Raw genomic sequence first — 21492 nt, 5'->3', positions numbered from 1 at the left:
ATGGGAAAGCTAAGTCTTTCTTTTTTAGTACTTTAAAATTCTTTAGCTCCAAAATGCTTGCCCAGATTCCAGACATTTTTTCCCTAACTTTGGCATTTTAAAGAATGTATGCTTGTGTACAGCCATACAAATAATATAAATGTACTTAAGAGTGGCTCAGTGGCTAAGACGCTGAGCTTGTCGATCAGAAAGGTCGGCAGTTCGGCGGTTTGAATCCCTAGTGCCATGTAACGGAGTGAGCTCCTATTACTTGTCCCAGCTTCTGCCAACCTAGCAGAAGGTTAGATAAAATGCAAGTAGAAAAATAGGAACCACCTTTGGTGGGAAGGTAACAGCGTTCCGTGCACCTTCGGCGTTTAGTCATGCCGGCCACATGAGCACGGAGACATCTTCAGACAGCGCCGGTTCTTCGGATTTGAAACAGATGAACACCGCCCCCTAGAGTCGGGAAAGAGTAGCACATACGTGCAAGGGGAACCTTTACCTTTACTTTACTTAAGAGTATCTCAGGAAATGGATCCTCACATAAGACCTATATGTGTAGAAGGGTTTCTGCAGCAAGCAAGCACGCTTGGGGTTTAATGGCTCTGAATTATTTGGATGAAATAATAGCAGTGCTATTGTTTGAGGGTTTGGCTTTCCCCACCAGGAAGAGTTTTGTATTTTTTTTATGTTATACTGATATTTTTTTAAAAACCTTTTAGGAATCAGGGTGGAGAAATTGTCTTTTTTTCTTTTAAAAATAGCAAATTAATGTTTCTCTTTTGGGGCAGGTGGCTGTAAAGAACAACATTGATGTTTTTTACTTCAGCTGTCTTATTCCCCTCAATGTGCTTTTCGTAGAAGATGGCAAAATGGGTGAGTGTGGTATATCTGGTTATTAATAGGCCTTGAGGGAATTAAAGGGAGGGATGGGATACACATCATGGAAGGACGGTCACTCTCCTGGTTAAAGGACAAACAATAAATGAAGAACTGCAGCATTTGCTATGTGGATCTACAGAGTCCAAACTGGTTTTCCCCAATCAAGGAAATGTGGCCTTCCTCTCCCCAAATTCCCCCATCAATATGGCCATTGAAGTCCTACACTGCTTGTCCACAGTGAGGATGCTAATTTCTAAAGGCTATTTCACCACATACCTTTTCCTTACTCTTTAAAATAGTTCTGGTACATACTCCAAATCAGTCTGCCCTTTTACTTCTACAATAATTGGGCCAAGCAGAGGTAGGATATTTGGATCTGAAAAACGTTCTTTTCACTCCTGCCCAGTTTTGTAGGAGCAGGTTAGGATGAGAGGGATCTCTAATCCCAGATCCCATCTTCAGATTATAACTCAACAGGGGAAGACACAGAGTACTTTGTTTATATTATATACATTTACATGGGTGGTCAATTGACCTGTGAGTTCTTACGGCTAGGAATCCATAAAAATATAACAGATGTTAATAAATAAATTAGTAAAATTGATAAATTATTTACTTGTTTCCTGCCTTTATTATTTTTACAAATAAGATGACAAACATATATCCAACACACCTTCCTCCTCCTATTGTCCCCACAGCAACAACCCTGTGAGATGAGTTGGTCTGAGAAAGGGAGACTGGCCCAAGATTACCCATCTGACTTTCATGCCTAAAGTGGGATTAGAACTCACAGTTTCCTGCTTTGTGGGCTGGTGCCTTAACCACTAGACCAAAGAGGCTGTCATTAAACTAAAAGAACAATGTGTCTGTGGAGAAAGCCAAATAACAATCACTTACACAAAGTCCTCAGCTTAGCAATTGTTCAAAGTTACTATAGATTTACACACACACACACACACAGAGAGAGAGAGAGAGAGAGAGAGAGAGAGAGAGAGAGAGAGAGAGAGAGAGAGAGAGAGAGAGAGATAATTACGATCCAGTTTCAAAATTACAGATGCTGCAGCATCCCCATGGTCATAAGCACAACGTTTGGGTAGATTCGCCCTATGACTGGCCGTTTCTCATCCCGCCAGGTCCCTGCAGGCTTTTCCCAATCTATATTTTCCTCCTCAATCCTCCCATCTCTGTCACCAATCACTCACTTTCCTTTTGTGGAGCTCCAGAGCTTTTGTTGGAGAAAGGAAGCAGGCTGCTCTACCCCTCAACATCCCTAGGTTGCATGGGGCCAGCTCATAAATTGTGGCTGCTTCAGAAATGGCCCTCTGAAGGGATACGAAGGGGTGGAACAGTCTGTTCCCCTTCTCCAATGCAATCTTTGAAGCTCTACAAAATATATGCTGGAAGAGAGTGCTGTTGTTAATATTTGGATGCTGCATAAATCTTCACTTAGTTCTAAAAGTGTGTCTGTGTGTGAGGGCGGGGGAGTCTGAAATAGCTGTAGAAATATGGAAGACTCAGTTTTACGGTTTCTGATCCTGCAGAACGCCAGGTTTTCCTCGCAACATGGAAAGACATCCCAAATGAAAATGAACTTCAGTTCCAAATTAAAGAATGTCACCTGAATGCTGGTAAGTTGATTTTTTTTTCAAAAATACCATCTCTATAACTTTGCCTAAAACTGCCAGTTTTGATTTGTGACTCATGATTTGGCTTGAAAGCAGCTGCTCTTTTGGGTTTGTCCTATGTCTTGTATTCAACATGACTTTTGTGACACTTTGTGCCCCATAGATATGGATGGACTCCAGTGGGAGCTTAAGGAGTTTCCCAGTGATGCGGGGGGGGGGCAGTTTCTTTAGTTCTCTGGTTGACCACTGGCAATAAGAGGTGATATAAGCTCCTGACAAGATCATGCTCAACCAGACTTTTTTTTCTCCCTCAATCATGGGTGGCTCCTCAATTTATCAAGAAGCTTCAATAGGTGCTGTTAAGGTAATGATGATTTTAATAGCTATCCACCTGTTGTAAGACTGTAAATCGAGATTATGAAATGAGAATGAGTCAGCAGGGTTACTGCCACTTTAAGAAGCTGTCTATATAGGAGAGGCCCTGTGGGGGCGTCATTCTCTCTCCATTTTATAGTTAAAGATTGATTGATTGATTGGCTGGTTTTGCCTAGTCTATGTATGTATTTATGTATGTATGTGTGTGTGTGTATATGTGTGTGTGTGTGTATACATACATACATACACATACACACATATACATACACACACATACATATACATACACATGCACACATGTATGTATGTATGTATCAGTAGTGGGTTCTGGATCCCGTCACAACTGGTACACTGCGACAGGGCCAGGCGTCCTTGGAATGCGCGCTGCTCGCTCATGTACATACCACAGCCCAGTGACACTCAGCTGCTTGGCGGAGGTCGCGCAGGAACCGCACGTTGTGCGCGTGTGCACAATTGGCCCGTTTTCATCAAAAAGCAGTAAGGAACACGGGTGGGCCAAACGAGCCACTGTTCTGGTACGGTGGCTGCTGCTCCCAGCTACCACTGGTACGCCCGTACCGGGTCGTACCACCTGGAAGCCATCACTGGTGTGTGTGTGTGTGTCTGTGTGTGTGTGTGTGTGTGTGTGTGTGTGTGTGCCTGCGCGCCTTGTAGCTAAACCACTGTTTAAAAGACAAAACCTCTCTCTATTGTATTTTGCTCCTGGGTTGTCTCAAAATAGTAGTCACATTGTGTCCACTCTGACAGGTGCAGTACCATAAGTTATAACCTAGAGAACCGGTAGAGAAAGATGGTTTTTAAAAAAGATACAAACTCATGTTTGAACCTATATTAGATCAGTAAGGAAGGTGAGGTATATATATATTTCTTTTCCCTTGATTGCTTCATTGGGGTGCAATTCAGCAGCCTATTTAGGATTGAAAACTTCCTGTTGGAGATAGTTGAGCAGGAAGGTTTCCTGCTGGGCTGTTGTGACTATTGTGCACAACACTTTGATAAAGTCGCTCAGATTTGCCAGAGCCTTGGAGTCTAATGTAGTGTCTAGAACATTATCTTTGTCATTAACTGAGCCTCTTTTTTGGCCTGCATGTTCCAATCGTTGGACAGAGTTAATGGAACTTCTGCCACCTGTGCTATAAGTCCGTGTCTTTCCTGATTGTTTAGGGGGTAGAGGAAGGTATCAAGATTGCAGCCTTGAAAGAGGCTGTGATACTCCTGCCCCTCAAGAGGCCCTCCTTGGATTCAGCTATATTGGACAAGTGTAAACTTGTTAGCCTTTCCCTGGAAAGTCAGCTGCAAAGGACTCTAGAGAAAATGAATTCTCTGAATCATTTCAGTCCCGTTTCAGCCGTGGGGCATATGATTGAAATGACATTGATTACACTGGTAAATGACTTGTTGAAATCTGGGTGGGGGAAAGCATCCCTTGCAGTCCTATTAAACTTATCAGTGGCTTTCAGCATGATGGTATCCTGATGGATCACTTGCTTAAGTTAGAGATGAAGGTAGTTTTACAATGGCTCAATTCCTTCCTACCGTATTTTTCAGAGTAAAGACGCACCAAGGTTTTGAAGAGGCAAATAAAAAGAAAGTTTTTGCACTCTGCAAACCTCCCCAAAACAGCCTGCTTTTCACAAAAATGGGCCTGTTTCCCCCCCCCCAAAAGGCATGAATAGCTTGTAAGGGGCTTGCAGAGTGCTCCTGGGAGGGGAGGCCAAAAATGAGCAAAAAACAGCCAGTTTTTCACGAAAATGTCCCCCTTCACCAAAATGGTTGTGCATAGCCTCTAGGAAGCTTATAGAGAGCTCCTGGGGGCTGGGGGGGGGGGGTAAAATGTAGCAAAAAAACGGGCTGTTTTTTGCTCATTTCTGCCCTCCCCAGCCCCCAGGAGCTCTCTGAAAGCTTCCTAGAGACTATGCACAGCCATTTTGGTGAAGGGGGCAGGGTTTTGGGGGGCAAAAAATGCTGTATTCAGTGTATAAGACGCACCCAGTTTTTCAGTCTCTTTTTTGAAGGAAAAAGGTGCATCTTATACTCGAAAAATACGGTAAGTAGATGGTTCCAGTCTGTGGCAGTTGTGGTTCAGTTCAGTGGCCACACACATGATGTGTATCACAGAGTTCAAGTTTACTTCCCTGTTATTTACGATCTAAAATAGCAGGGTCAAACTTGTGGCCCATGGGCCAAATGCATCAAGCGCTGGCCAGCCCCACTCCCACTTTAGTGAAAGGGGGGGGAGTCACAATATGTCACATGACGACACAAGTTTGACACCCCTGATCTAAATGCAGCCACTGGGAGAGATCATCCTTCTGTTCAGGATCCAGTAACATTAATATGCCCAATTGTACATTTGTACAAGAGACATAGAAGAGATGTCATATTGGCACATCTGCGAAAACCCGAATCTGAAAGTTTCCAGGTTTTCCCCACCCAAACGAAAGGAATGTTGCTGAGAAAGGAATGTTATTTTGACTATATCTACCCCACTCCATATAATCCCCCCTCCCAATTTCCCACAGCAATAAATGTGGCAGGCCTGCAGGCCCAATGCAAAAAATGGCTTCCAGGCCTGACACATTAACCACCCCATGCTGGTTCAATGATGCAGTGCTGGTCTTGTCTTGGTGTCAGGAGAATGAGGGGGTCTGGGTGGCGAGTAATAGACTGAGGTTAAATATTAACAAGATGGAGTCACTCTTGACCCATCATGATTCCTCTTGTCTCTCAAAAGGAAGGCACCACCCCTGAGAGAGCAGATATGTGACTTGGATAACATCTTAGGCACTGTAGGAGTAGAATGAAGGCAGTGGCCAAGAGGATCTTCACCTAGTTTCTTCATCAATTACACTTTTAACTGGACCATAATGATCTTACTTCACTCAGTAATTCATGTCTCCATTGCTACCTGCCTAAACCACAACACATTCTAAAATAGCTGAGAAACTTGCAATTAGTGCAAAATGCAGCTGATCATTGACTGGCACATTGCACTTGTCATAACGTATAACATTAGCGTTGCACGTCCTACATTGGCTTTATGTAGGTTTCAATGTGCTATTCAATCCATTGATTTTGATCTATATCTCCTACCATGTTAGTTGCTTATCGGATCACCTCTTTCAACCAGAATTGATCCGTTGTCCTCAGAAAAAGCTGTTAATTGGTCACTACTCCCATGAAATGAGGGGAGCTGATGGCAGGAATGGCTGTTGTACAGTTGCAGCACCAGCCCCGTGGAATGGCTTCTGTTCACACTGAGCCTCTGTTTTCTATTCTCTACTGCTAAGCCACCCTGGGTTTGAGTGGGAAGGGGAGGGCAGAGAGAGGCATGCAGTGGAGATGCAACTTGTTTGTCTACAAGCTTTCTGCCTCACCTGACTTCTTGTGTATATTTTAATTCTAAGAAGTGCAAAATTGGGATGTTTGAAAGTGAGGCACTAACCTCCAGCATCATCTCTATTTCCAAGTTCATTCTAAAACCGTTTCTGCAACCAAACAGCATCATCGTTCTCAGAAAAGAAAAAATGAAGCTACAGCACAGCACTTTATTTGTAGGTACGTGCATCTGACTAGACAGAAGAATAAGCAGAATAGGCAATTTCTTCTGGAAATGGAAGGTTTTATGAAGAGACAAGTGCTATTTCTATAAATTGGGCTTTGCAACCAGTTATGTCCCTGTAGTAAAAAAAAAATTGTGAATGAGGTATACCCCTTAGAGAAATCATTTTGCTAGAGCTCCCCTATATTTTCAAAACATCAAATGTGCTTGACCAAAAGCCACTAATATAAAGCACATATTAATAAAGGAATGAAGTTATTTTATCCGTCAGACTTTTGGGTAAGACAATGTATTTAAATTACATTCTATTGCTGATAGGAAAGTTTGCTTGCAAATTCAGTATAATCTGGGGCAATGACTGAGCTTGGCTCTCACAAAGCACAAAGTATGTTTTACGTGGAAGTAGGTGGTATTGTCAAGACATTTTTCATCTTTAAAACAATCATGCATTGTTTTGAGGCCTTGGGGCCTCCTCCAAGCATCTTCCTCTGCTTGCATGGGGCTACGTTATTATTGGAACTCAGAGAATTAGAATGCCAAAGAGATTCCACTCCAGGCAATACATGCTTGAAACAATACAGAAAGAGAGAAAGAGAATGTTTCCCATAGTTATAACAGATGTGAGCAGCCAGTTGGTGCCAATAATGCCTAACAGGTGAGAATATGTCCCATACTGAACACATCTTGAGAGCCGAGGTGGTGCAGTAGTTAGAGTGCAGTACTGGAGGCTACTTCAGCCGACTGCTAGCTGCAGTTCGGCAGTTCGAGTCTCACCGGCTCAAGGTTGACTCAGCCTTCCATCCTTCTGAGGTGGGTAAAAGGAGGATCCAGATTGTTGGGGGCAATATCCTGACTCTGTAAAACAGCTTAGAGAGGGCTGTAAAAGCACTATGAAGCTGTATATAAGTCTAAATACTATTGCTATTGTTATTTTTTGCTTCCTTGGTTTTTGTACAATGTTTTGGTGGGTTCTTTTAACTATTAAAAAAGACTCTTTTATAGTAGTTTTTAAGTATTTTCTGCTTTAAAATGGCATTGATCTACAATATCAATTGGGAGGGGGGAGAAGGATGTTAGGGGATTCAGAATCTGCACACCTCTGAGGTGCCCTCCTGTTGCCACCTCCTCATTACAAGTTCCTTTTCTTAGGAAATCATCAGCTGAGCTTCTGTAGATTTTCTAGCCAACCTCATTGCTCCCAGCAGAGTAGTACACATCTAGCTGGCAATATTGCTGTCTCTGTCTTTCTCCTGCAAATCTTGGCAGCCCCAATCTTCAGACACCAGCAAGTGGGGGTGCAGGAGGAAAAGGCAGCCCAGAAAATCTCTCTAATTGCTGTGAGAGCAAAACATCAGCTCAGGAGAAGGGGGAAGCCAATGTAATGAAATAAAATCTTGCTTATTACACATGACCCATTTTTCACGTTCTTCACAAACCAAGTGAGACTGGCAGATTCCCACGTACGCTGTCACTTCCCCAATGATAGCTCACTTTTGAAAGGCTTCACTTCCCACCACCTTTTTTTGTTTTGGGCGAAGAAGCTCATTATCGGGGGAATGTGGCTGTATACAGCCTTTGAAACGCTGGAAAGTTTTCAGTCACAGGATTCAAAGTTGCCCTGCAACAAGATTGGAATCGCCCAAACTGATCTAGTCAATTCAAGATCCAGATGAGGAACTGTGCAAATGCAGGTTCTAGATTAGGGCTGTCAAACTCGCGGCCCATGGACCAGATGCGTCATGCGCTGGCCATGCCCACACCCAGTTTAGCAAAGGGGGGGGGAAGTCCCGATATGTCACATGACGCTGCTGTGACAACGCAAGTTTGACAGCTCTGTTCTCGATCAAGGGTTTTTCAAACGTGGCAACTTTCAAGATGTGTGGGCTTCAGCTATCTGAATTCCCCAGCCAAGTAGAGATACACCATCTATTTGTGTATCATTTTTGTTTTCTTATCTAACTTCTCAAGTTTTCCCCCCCCACACATATAAAATTGTAATTGAAAATGTTCCTTACATTGATCTTTGTATCTGATTGCATGACTTCAAAGTAAATATTGCTAACATATTTAGTTGACTATTTTTGAAGTTTAATCCATGTATTTGACATCAGCAATTCACGCTCTGTTGCACAATCTGCATCTGAAAAATCCTGACTGATTGAATTACATGTATTCATGTTTCCTATTATGTAGTCAATTTGATTCTAAAGTTATGCGTTCATTGGTGCTCTTGTATAGACTTTCAGTTTATGTTGCCTGCAAATGTTGGCAATAAACTATGCCCTACTTATCATCCTCATGATTGTTTCTATGAAAACAAAAGAGAAAGAGAGAGAGACTGGCCACATTTATTTGTGGGTGAAAGTTTAAGAATTGTTATTATAATAGTAAAATCTAATGCAAACTAAACTTAAGGACAAAAGAATAAAAAGGACTAAAAGGTGCAAGATAAAAGAGAAGGAGAAAAGTAGGCATATAATAAACAAATAAAATATAAACAGGTGACTTCCAACTTTCAATAGCATAAGCAATTTTGGTGACTCTTTACCCTCTCTAAGGTTACAGCCATTTATCTCCTTATCCCATTTCCCATCTGTTATGTTTAAACAAATCCATAAAACATCTTTTCAATCTCGGTATCAGCAGAAAGTCCTTAAAGGCTTACCAGAGGGAATGTACAGTGAATATAAACAAATCTACATACCCCTGTTAAAAAAACAGTTTTTTGGAATGTAAAAAAAAATCAGACCAAAATAAATCACTCCGGATTTTCCCCACCTTTAGTATAACATATGTACAATTCAATTGAAAAACAAATTGAAATCTTCCAGTTTGTTTCTAAGATCAATTTTGTATTTAGCTTGTTGCTGTTTAATTCAGATTCTTTAAATTCTTACGATTAATGTTTTCTTTCATTCATAATTGGCAGACTCATCCAGTGTTTTCAGAGTAGTTGTTCCAAAAGTCTCTAATAGTTTAGAAGTAGTTAAAGGGAAGTTTCCAAGTGATTAAAATATAAAGTTTGCAAACTTAGTATCCTAACGTCAATCATTAGAAATCGGCTTAAGCCACACATCAGAGAACATCAACGAATAGAGCAGGCCAGTTTTACAGAAGGACGAGGGTGTAGTGATCAAATATCTGCCGTCCGGAGAATATTAGAACGACGCATCCGATATCAGCAGCCAATAATAATAATCTTTGTTGACTTTTCTGCTGCTTTTGATTCCATCCACCGCCCAAGTCTATGGAAAATAATGCACAAAATTGGTATACCCGAAAAGCTAGTGAACGTCCTGCAGAATCTTCATAGCAATACGTATAGCAAGGTGAAGGTCAACAATCAAGAAACACCAAACTTCCTTGTATCAACAGGCGTGCGACAAGGTTGCTCAATAGCGCCTGTATTGTTCAATCTGGTCATCGATTGGATACTAAAACAAGCTCTGAAGGATTGTTCAGGGGTAAAAATACACGACCAACAATTGACTGATCTGGATTATGCGGATGATATTGCCTTATTTGCCGAATCGCCTCCAGAAGCACAGAAGATGCTGGACCAACTCAAATCTGCGGCTGAAAAAATTGGCTTAATCATAAACACGTCCAAAACTGTTTGCCTCGCACACAAGATTCCCGATCCTGGCCTACTGCTCAATACTCAAACTTTAAAATGTGTTGAAACATTTACGTATCTAGGTGCGAAGATATCGTCCAGTACGTTTATCGATACTGAAGACATAAACCATCGATTAGCAAGAGCCTCAACAACATTCGCAAAATTATACTTTCAACTGTGGTCGCCCCAACAAATATCCAGGCCCACAAAAATGAAAATATTTAATGCTTTGATCATACCAATACTCCTCTATTCATCTGAATCATGGACCTTTACAAAAGCTCAACTACAAAAATTGGAGGTGTTCCAAATGCGATGCCTACGCACCATAAGCGGGCTCAGTCTACATGATCAGAAAACAAATGACTATATACGGAAACTGTGCCTGAACCAACCAACCATCGAAACACTTGTAAGGCGCAATCGAATGCGATGGGCAGGCCACGTTTGGAGAATGAACAGCAACTCCTGGCCCAAAATAACCATTGAAGCACCCGTGCCCAAAACCTGGAAGGTGCATAAGAACACCCCACGGAAAACATGGATGAAGCTGATTGAAGAAGACCTCTCGCGAATCCATTTTACCATACGAGATGGCAAAACTGCCGCTCAAAATCGCAAACAATGGGTGGCAATGGTTCGGGATGCATGCGACTCTACAGCGAAGGGATTGGCGATGCCGTACCGACGCTAAAGACTTAAATCAAAATCAATAAATCAAAACTTAGTATCCTTCAGTGAGCAATATGCCTAATCCCATTGCTTCCAGGTGTTCAAATCCGCAGAAAACCACCATCCTGGTATCTCCTCATGAGGAAGAGCCATCTGAAGTGCATGTGTACAATCTCCTGTCATTTCCTTATCCAGAGAGGTTCCAAGGGCTGGTGTATTCACTGGTTCCTTGGTCTTTGCCACAGTTGTCAGTTCTGCTTTTGCAGAGACATCTTCAGTTTACCATGCCTGTTGTGGCCTGCCAGCAGCCAGCACAGCTGGCAGCAGATTTGGACAGTGAGGAGGTTGAGGAGGAACATGGACCAGTCCTGGAGTCTGGGGAAGACTCTTGACGAGGGCTCTATGTCAGAGGCAGAAAGGGGGCCAGAGCCATATGCCAGTTATCAGCTGTTGTCAGAGGCAGGCAGCAGTGAGGCAGACGCACAGCTGGAGCCTGTTCCCAGTGTGTGCATGCGCAGAATTGCCAGATGAAGGGAACAACGAAAGAGTAGGGGTCAACTTGGGAGTAAGGCCAGACAATGAATGGCCCCTCCCAGAGAAAATAAAAGAGGAGCAAAGGGGGAGTGGAGTTTACAGGAGACAGTTTGCTAATTGGATAGTGACTCTCGGAGACTCCTTGCCAAATTCCCACAGATATTGGCCTGTCAGCCAAGCCAGATAAGGTTTGTGACTGTAAATCCTCCCTTGAAAGATTTTGCTTGATGTGGATGAGCAGAATTCACAGTAAATTAATAAAAGGGGTTTTTATTGGGACAAGGAGTTTGTTTCATGCTCTTGGGAAGCCTTGGTCAGAACAGTACCTCCCTTCGAAGTCCTATTGATTTCATTTTATATGCATGGTGAAAACAGTTTAAACCACAATATCAAACCTTAAAGTGCACAACACTAAAGATAAAATTCAAAACAAACTGGCAGCTAAGTATAAAAAGTAATATTATGCAATAAAGTATTAATACACCCAGGCTTCACTATTTTACAGGTCTACATTTCTTCCCGAGTAACTAGAGGAATGCCTACAAATATAGGATGCTCATTATCTGGTATTGTACCTACACATGTTTATTTGCTGCACCAACATCTATGCATTTTCCTAATTCCTTATATTCATAACCTGCAGAGCACCTCTGCCTTCAACCTCTGCTGTAGATAACTCTTAAAGTCACCTCTCCCCTTTTGATTTTGTTGGCAAGGATGACTTTACCTGCAGCTTATATTCCAATTTACATTAGTCTCTTGCATCAAGAGTCACTGAAGCTACTAAATCTGCCTGTAGCATTAAGGCAGCAATCCCCTGGTATGAAATAAATCTCTATACTATAGATTTATTTCCTGCCAGGGGGTTGCTATCTTAATCCATGTGCTGGTACTTTACATCTGGTGTGATAATACTGTATCTATCCAGCTATTGAACTAAACATTCCTTCATTCCTTAGTATTGATCATGTGCATTGTGCAATATTGCCAGAAATTGGCCTGACATATTTGACCAAGTGCCATAGCAAATAGGTAGGCTTCTGTAATCTAAATCTTAAAATTGGGAAATCAATATTGGGAAGATGAGCAAAAAGTAAGGAGAAAGATACTAGTTCAGTTGATGATTCAAGTTAGCTGAGCTTATTTTCAGCAGAAGACAAGGATTTAATTAGCAACAATACTAATTTTATCCATAAGGCTGAGTAGCTCAGAGTCTATGTTTAGTTATTACATGCAGTGTTTCCACAAAATGTCTACTATGGCCTCAACTGAGTTGTACAACTTTTTGTAATTAAAAATATTTTAGAGGAAGAAAAATCCATTTTATATAGTTACATACATACGGTAAGCTTTTCAGGATGGCAGAAAGTTTGCCTTGTGCTCAAAATGTCTTCAAAGTAAGTCTGTGCATTGATGTTTCCTTCAGGCAACTAGTTACAAGGACGGAATCTGGTTTCTGTGGAATAAAATTCCATTTGTTTCTTAGCTTGCTGTTGCGGTGTTGCCTATTTCTAACAGCTCCCTCTCTCCCCACACAAACACACATCACCAACCACTTTCCTTGCCCCCTTTCTAAAATGTTCCAATGCCCAATTATCACTACAAAAGGAAAGCAGGCATGCCGTTTCTAAAGTAGGTGTTTCGCACAATCGCAGTCTTGTGTCCGACTAAGCCAAGGCACACTCTCGATGTCAGATTCCTTGTGTGCTCGGGGCTTGCCTTCTCTCCTAATCTGCTGCCACCCCCATCCTTCGTTGCAAGGTCACCCTCCTGCGGTGACTAAGTTCAGAGTGTCGGAAAGGCATGAGCGTAGCAATTAAGTCCCTGATCACAAAGGCAGCGCCTTTCCAATGATAGCAGGCTGGGGGTGTTCTCTCAGCACATGTCAGAATAATTCTGCTGAGCAGGAATTAGGGTAGTCAAGGCTGTATTTAAGTGCCATCATAATGAGAGCTGCAAGGGGGATGGGATGGGTTTAGAGAAAGCTTTGTTAGGGCTGTTCTTATTACGTTGTGTGGAAGAGCCTGAAAAAGGTTGGCAACCTCCCCCCCCCCCTCAGTGCGTGGAATAAACACACACATTTGCCATGTACCTAAGGCCTTCAGATATAACATAAAGACATTTAAAATTACTTTTAAACAGTTTCTTTTATTGTTCCTCCTCTCTGGGCAGAATTCTTGCCCAACTAAGGCAACGACTTGCATCGCTGAAAGATAAACTCTGGGAATGGCTAGAGAGGAGCCGTCTTAACTCTTTCCGCCATTCAAGCCATTCTGAAGTCAGCTGTCTCTTTGTCCTCTGGGATTCAGCCCCTCCCTCATGGGAATCCAGACTACATTCCACCACAAAGCCGGTGTGAAATAATGGATAGGCTTGTACGGTAGCAGTTCATGTTCAGTGATCAAATTTAAGAACAATCTTGGGCCTTCTCATGCTGTCTCCTCCCCAAACTTCTTTCATGGTCTTGCCAAGGTTGGACACCCTGGTAGAATAGAATAGAATAGAATAGAATAGAATAGAATAGAATTCTTTATTGGCCAAGTGTGATTGGACACACAAGGAATTTGTCTTTGGTGCAAATGCACTCAGTGTACATAAAAGAAAAATAGAATAGAATACATTCATCAAGAGTCATAAGATTCAAAACTTAGTGATAGTCATAGGTTACTAATAAGCAATCAAATCATACTAGGAAACAAAGCAATATAAATTGTAAAGATACAAGCAACATGGTTATAGTCATAAGTGGATACTAGGAAGGATGAGAATAATAATAATACTGTCTTGACAGTGTTGTGGGAATTAGTTGTTTAGCAGAGTGATAGCATTCAAGGAAAAACTGTCCTTGTGTCTAGTTGTTCTTGTGTGCAGTGTCTTATAGCATCATTTTGAGGGTAGAAGTTAAAACAATTTATGTCCAGGAGGTGAGGGGTCTGTAAATATTTTCACAGTCCTCTTTGACTCATGCAGTATACAGGTCCTCAATGGAAGGCAGGTTGGTAGCAGTTATTAAGGTACAGTATTACCTGAAACAGAACAATGGTTTTAAAAGTGGTCAAAGGAATTGTCCCAATTAGTCAGCCTAGATTTGATCCATCTATCCAAGTCTTTGGCTCTTAACAGCAGTTTTCAGTATAATCCCCTGAAATGTATGCTCAATATATTCAACACAAGATAAATGTATGTTTTCAGGCATCTACTGTAGGTGCATCAGTTCTGATGCTTAACACATCTTTAAAAAGAAAAGAAAAAAGTTTTGGAGAGTGTTATTTCTGGAGGGACTGCCACTTGGCAGGGCGAATTTTTGACTGCAGGTTTTTGTTTCCTCCTCCAACAGATCATCATAAAGCGAAGCTCTGATGGAATCCAAAGTATTTTTAACAGCAACCAAGCTGTCTTGGGATAAACCAACAACAAATGGGGAGGGGTGTTCCTTTCAAGTTCCGTCCCTCTCCAGGAGCCTTGGCCAAACGATCTGCCCCATTTGGTACTAAGGTTGTGCCGCCACTCTGCACAGGGTCAGCTTTATAAAGGCAAGCCCGTCACATGCCCATTGCCGTCTACCTCACGTGTCAGGCACTGCCGGGCAATGTTGCCTAGCAACCTGGCTCATTCCCTGAGAAGCTGACATCAGCCTTGGCATGGGAGGGAAAGGGAGGAAAGGCTGGCTGACTGGCGTTGACACCTTTGAAGGAAAGGGAATGATCCTGTTCCCCAAAGGGGACTCTCACCAGTTTGTTTGTTTTTAAAAAAAAGAAACTAATTAATGTATTAAATGCATAATGTGGGGGTAAAGAGAATGCATCCTCTGCGTCAACGAGCTTACAATTACTCTTAGGTCAATGTGCAGCCAACTTGACTGGCTTCAATCATGATTCTCCTGTTAAAAAGATTTACTCTTCTCCCATATCTATATCCCTTGTTCCCCAAAACCCAGCTCATTATCTCTCCTCCTGAAATCTTGCAGGCTTCTTAACTAGAGCCACTTCTAATCTCCATGTCATTTTAATACTAATTGCCACAAAAAAGGGAACTTAACGCTCAAATTATCAAAATCCCCCTTGGACAGCCCTCATCTATATCCTCCTCTGAAACAGCAGGTTTGATCATTGCAGAGGCAGCTCTTTTGCTGGAAATTCCTGAGTCTGAAGAAAAAAACTGAAAATAAACGTAAAAGTGTGTGAGTGTGTGTGTGTGAGTGTGTGTGTGTGTGTGTGTAAAAGTCCCTGAACCTATTTATTTGAAATTTGACATTCCTGATCCCCTCAGATGGGACTACTTTTCTTGCACTTTTCACCCAGTTCTGTCAAAGAGAATCTAGACTGTAGTTAATTTCATTTTCAGGGATGGTCAGAAGGATTACATGGACATTTGGATCCTGAATCAAGTTGGAAATTAACCTAACTGTATTGGACTGTTTTGCAATCCTTCAGAATGCAAACCAGATCTTAGTTTATAAAATATGTGATTTTTAAAATAAGTTTGGAGAATTAATTTTTGCAAGGACAGTATGCAAGTAATTACAGGTGTTTTTTTTTTAAATTATTTATGTATTTATTTTGGTGTCTCCAAGTCAGCTTTTTCATTGATGGACTGTCCTTGCCGTTTTCATGGCAAGAATTCAGAAGTGGTTTGCCATTGCCTTTTTTCCTAGGGCTGAAAGACTGACTGGCCAAGATCACAATGTCACAACTGGCTATGAGCTCAGGGGGATTAGAATCCTCAGTCTCCCTGGTTGTAGCTTCCTACCTTAACTGCTACACTAGATGGGCTCTGCAGGGACTCCTAAGGCAATTGCTAAGACTGACTTAAGATACATGCATGCACACCCCAAAATTATAGAATTGTGATGGCACATAGAGCCCCCTCTGCTAGCATGCACACTGTTGCCCCAGGTCAGATCTCCGTGGTGTTTCTTTCGTGAGCTTCTCTTTCTCTACAAACGATGAAACAGAAGCTCACGAAAGAAAAAGATCTTGCCTCTTGCCACACTGCCAGTGTTGGGATGCCCCGCCTCCTGCCAGCCAGCTGGTCTTTGGGTCTCTGCTGCGCATGCATGTTGACGTATGCATACATGTTTGCATGCGCTCACACCTTTCAGTGTGGGCATGCGCGAGCAGTTTGGGCACTCGATGGCTAAAAGGTTCACCATCCCTGTTATAAAATATAATAGGCTTTTTTTTTGTCCCAGGATTCTCAAGGGAAAGTCATGTTTTCAAATCTCCATGGTGGTGAGCAGCTGTTAATTCTGCACGGAAAGGGGATGATTGTTCCATACGGTGAATTTCTCAGAGAAAAAAGTTGGGCTAGAGAGGACACAATCCCTGGGAAAGATGAGTTAGTTGCCTGGGTGTCTCAGTTTCCACAGCAACCAAGAAAAAGGCAAAGGAAGCCCATTGAATTGTGAATGCAGTTAAAGAGAGATGTTTATGTTTCCATATGTGCGAGGGGGGAGGGGGCGAGTAATGACCCCTTCAGCATGGCCCCTTAAGTCAACCATACTAGGCTCTCAAGTGGATCCAGCACTAAACGGATCCACTTGGAAGCTTCTTCTGAATATTACCTTCGGAGAACACAGAAAATGAAAGCGTTCATTAATAAAGGCATGTTGGCTTATGGATATATGTGCTGCATTTCCCAGCTTTGCTCTACATTAATGATACAGCATTTGGGGAGGGTACTGCGCAGTATGGAATCTTCTGGCAATTAAGGAAGAAATAAGAATGGAAAGGAAGCTCTGGAAAGTGAGGATGACAGGTGTTAACTCCTGAAGATCTTGACTCTAAGCTCCTCATAGGCAGGAACTTCTCTCTCCCCCCCCCCCCCTTGTCTTAGTTACCCGGTCAAAAGCAAATTAGAAGGTAGGAAGGCAAACCAGAGGCCCACCTACTCAGTACTCTGATTCCCACAGAGGCTTTAAAAGACCAGGAACTGGCAACTTTCTCTTCGCTGTTGATGGCCCCTAATAGCTAATAAATGTGCAATTGCTCAATTAGTCCACCTGGATCCATGAACACATACAAAGAGAGAAGGAATGTGTATTAAAATGGCCGCTGATCTTTTGCCCCAAATCTGGGATAATCTCCTTAGAACTGTGCCCTTTGTAACTCGAGTGGGTCTCTTCTTAGGATATTGTTCCAGCCCCTGCTATCTTGCACGGTACTGCATGTTCAGCTCGTCTACAGCAGAGGAAGACAAAGGGTCAGAAACAGAATGGAAGTGGATTGTCAAGTGGGTTCTTACTCTTGACCAGTGTTTCTCAACCTTGGCAACTTTAAGTCCTGTGGACTTCAACTCTTAGTGGCTGGGGGATTCTGGGAGTTGAAGTCCACAGGACTTAAAAGTTGCCAAGGTTGAGAAACACTGCTCTTAACGTTGAATTGTGGGCCGGAATAGTTGGCAAGAAGAGAAGGCTGGCACAGCAAGCAACGAAGCATGATCCAGTGACAGCAATTTGTACTGTTACAATTTTCTAGATTGTCTCTTGGTATGATCTCAGACAGGTGATAAGCTTGGAAGGTTTCCAAAAATCTAATGGGACTTGCTTTCTTCTGTTAGATACTGTTTCCAGTAAGCTCCAGAACAACAACATATATACCATTGCCAAGAGAAATGTGGAAGGCCAGGACATGCTGTACCAGTCACTGAAGCTTACCAATGGCATCTGGATCCTGGCCGAACTACGCATTCAGCCTGGCAATCCCAACTATACGGTAAGGTCTGTTGCTGAGGCAACAATGCCCTGAACCTCTAGGCCTTTGTTTGGATCTCGCTTGCCCCCCCCCCCGCTCTCTCTCTCGCTCTCCCCCCTCCCTTCCTCCGTCCCTCTCTCTCCCCCTCTTCCTCTCCGCCCCCTCCCTCCCTCCCTCCCTCTCTCTCTATCTCTCTGAACTTGCTATTTCCTGAGCTGGTGCTTGCAGTTTAAAAAGAAGTACAGGTAGTCCTCAATTTACAACCATAGTTGAGCCCAAAATTTCAGTTGCTAAGTGAAGCATTTGTTAAGTGAGTTTTGTCCCATTTGTCGCAGTTGTTTTAAGTGAATCACTGCAATTGTTGAGTTAGTAACAATTTAAGTTCAGTGAATCTGGCTTCCCCATTGACTTTGCTTGTCAGAAGGTCAAAAAAGACGATCGCATGATCCTACGACACTGAGACTGCCATAAACACAAGCCAGTTACCAAGCATCGGAATCTTGGTCACATGACCAGGGGGACCATTTTTCACACTTATGTCCATTGCAGCCTCCCCATGGTCATATGTGTGAAAAATGGTCACAAGTCACTTGTCATCGTAACTTTGAACGGTCACTAAACAAACTGCTGTAAGTTGAAAACTACCTGTACTCCATGTTTTCAAGAAGTTCAGTTAAATATCATAACTATAATCACTTGGAAAATTTGGAGGACAGATGAAAATACTAAAAGTTATCACCTAATTAAAGAAAACCGTCCTTAATGAATCATCTGTTTAATCCAGTGACTGACAAATTTTGGGCCTGTCTAGTTTGCACATCTCCTGCACGCATCTTTGTTATCATGGTCATGTTGGCAATAATTGATTAGGCTTGAAATTCACTCCATCTGGGTCCCTTCCCTTTTATTTATTCCATGAAATGATTGAATCCATATACAGGAGAGGAAAACTGGCTAGTTTCACCCTCAACCCTCAAGCCAGGTTAAGGAAGGGCAGTTGTGCTGGTAGATCATGCTGTAGAGATTTTAAAGATTTTTAGAGATTTTATTAATATTTGTAGGCCGCCCTTTTCCCTGAGGGGACTCAGGTCGGCTCACATAAAATCAGGGAGGGGGAATACAGACATTGACATAGAGACATATAATAAAATAGTAAGCAACATACATTCATCATTCGGGAGGGGCGGCTATCCTTGTCCCCAGGCCTGACGGGCTAGCCAGTTCTTAAGGGCTGTGCGGAAGGCCTGGACGGTGGAGAGGGTACGAATCTCCACGGGGAGCTCGTTCCAAAGGGTCGGGGCTACTACTGAGAAGGCCCTCCTCCTTGTAGTTGCCAGCCGGCATTGGCTGGCCGATGGAATACGGAGGAGGCCTAATCTATGTGATCTTATTGGTCGCAGGGAGGTAATTGGCAGAAGGCGGTCTCTCAAGTATCCAGATCCACTACCATGAAGGGCTTTATGGGTGACTAATAGCACCTTGAAGCGCATCCGGAGATCGACAGGTAGCCAGCGCAGCTCGCGCTGTAATCAGATAAATATGCTCTTTTATTGTTGAACGTAATGGTCTGATTAGAAGACATCAACCACGCAGCACACAGAGGTTTAGCATGTTGGGCAAGCTTTCCTGGCCAGTTTTTTTATTTTTATTTTATTTTTAACAAAGAAGAACTAAATTCTGATTAGTAATCACAGGCCTAGTGTTGAATTGAAGGGATTTTGGACCATCTTCATGCAGTTTTTAGCTCTGTCCCCCAACCTTCCACCATTGGTGTATTGCTCAGGGACTCCTAAAATAATTCCCCTGCCTTCCCTCTTTTCTCCAACAGCTGTCTCTGAAGTGCCGAGCCCCTGAAGTCTCCCAGTATGTCTACCAAGTCTACGATGCCATTTTGAAAAACTGATCTCTCAAACCACACCACCACTGCCAGCACCTCACCACATGGGGAACCGGGAGCGGGGCTAACTCCACATTCTACTGCCACCGCCCGTGTGTTGGTGTAGGCCAAGAACATTCCTTCCCTCGATTTGGGAAAAGCAGCTCTGTGTTGTGTCTGAGATCTCAGCTCCAGATGCTGAGGCTAAACCAAGGTAGCAAGTAGTGTCCACTTGCCGGTAACAGTAGGGGATGTGGCATTTGATACTTTTAGCATCTGTGAGAATTTTGTAACCACTCCGCATCAGCTGTTTTTGCAGTCCTGTGTGCCATGTCTTTTCTCATTTGTTCCTGTGGCTTCTTCATCGTGTGCCAATGCTTTGCATTTTCTAAAACCACTGTCGGCCTCTGGTTAATATTTTGTAATATGCTTCTTTGTTTTAATAAATGCATATGCACACACAATACACACACACACACACACACACACACACACACACACACACACACACACACTGCCCAGCCAGAGGCATCTGAGAGAAAACACACACACTGCACTTTATTCTTTTGTATTTGCGTACTGCTGATTAATTTTTGTAATGAACCAGCCGTCTACAATAAGCAGGAATAAAGGAGGGGCATTGAAACAAGACTAGTTGTACAATTGTTGCAAGGAAACCAATGCTGGCTTATTGATTTAACCTTGGGAAATTCGATTATATGGTACGAATTGTAGTTTATTATTATTATTATTATTATTTAAGGCCTCTCCATGCCTGCCCTCCCTTATAGACTGAAAATCCCACCATTCACTAAAAGCTAATCCTGTGGACACCGGGGGGGGTTTGCAGCTGAAGAGACAATCTGTTGCTCTTTGAGCTCCGAGGGATGAAAATTGAGAGGCAATGCCTCTTACTGCCCCTGCATGCATCAGTGTGTACCACAGCTCCATATTCTCTTTTCCTGTGCTGCCAATTGAACAGTGGGTTCTGATGGCTTCGGGCATATGTGGTCTATTTGGAAAAAAGAAAAACCCATGGCAGCCAAGACAGGGGCTTTCAGAAGTAAATCAGAACAGTAGGTAGCAAGGCTGGGAAAAGAAAAAAAGGCAGAAGAAAGGGCAGTTTGGTTATCCTGGCAGTTTAATCCAGTTACCGTTTCCTCTTGACCTGGGGGTCAATCGCACTGGGCAAACTCCTACGGTGCCCTTCTTTGCCATCTCTGTAATGGAATCTCTCTCTCTCTCTGCAGCCTAAAACCGGGATATTTTCCTGCCACCACATAAATGTACCAGATTCAAGCCATGCCCCAGTATGGCTGAAATGGGCTCTCTGCTCCAACCATACTCATTCCACCAGGGTATAACCTTTAGCGAGGATCTACGCCCTTCAGACTTCAAGTTCTTTATGTGGAATCTGGTCTCATTGTTAGCCTCCTAACGTGTTCTGTCTAAGGAAAGATAAGAGAGTCTTTTTCTTCCCTGTCAGCTGCCTCCTGGCTTGTCTGTCTTTTTTCTCCTATGCCCCCCATCTCCATTGCCCCCTTTCTTGTAGCTGTTTTATTCCCCGCCCTATTTGGGAGATGTAGTGTCTAGGAGATCCTCTGAGCAAATTCTGTGTTGCAATGATGCAGCTATTCCGGGAGGCTTCAGTT

General features: G+C 42.8%; 1 protein-coding gene across 4 annotated transcripts in view; it reads left to right on the top strand.

Moving 5' to 3' along the window:
* AP2B1 (adaptor related protein complex 2 subunit beta 1) overlaps nucleotides 1–20489 on the top strand; it is a 99643-nt gene extending 79154 nt beyond the window's left edge. For all 4 annotated transcript variants that reach the window (XM_087717279.1, XM_087717282.1, XM_087717278.1 and 1 more), the window contains 4 exons: nucleotides 774–858; nucleotides 2406–2492; nucleotides 17831–17985; nucleotides 19793–20489. In XM_087717279.1, the coding sequence (XP_087573405.1) occupies nucleotides 774–858; nucleotides 2406–2492; nucleotides 17831–17985; nucleotides 19793–19867 (402 nt within the window). In that variant the 3' untranslated portion in view covers nucleotides 19868–20489. The remainder of the gene's footprint in view (nucleotides 1–773; nucleotides 859–2405; nucleotides 2493–17830; nucleotides 17986–19792) is intronic.
* Nucleotides 20490–21492: the final 1003 nt, after the last annotated feature.

The sequence above is a fragment of the Thamnophis sirtalis genome, unplaced genomic scaffold (genome assembly GCF_051295495.1).
Source record: "Thamnophis sirtalis isolate CommonGarterSnake01/CBP01778 unplaced genomic scaffold, rThaSir2_p1.2 scaffold_6, whole genome shotgun sequence".
Taxonomy (NCBI): domain Eukaryota; kingdom Metazoa; phylum Chordata; class Lepidosauria; order Squamata; family Natricidae; genus Thamnophis; species Thamnophis sirtalis.
This window is presented reverse-complemented; position numbering and strand designations above follow the sequence as displayed.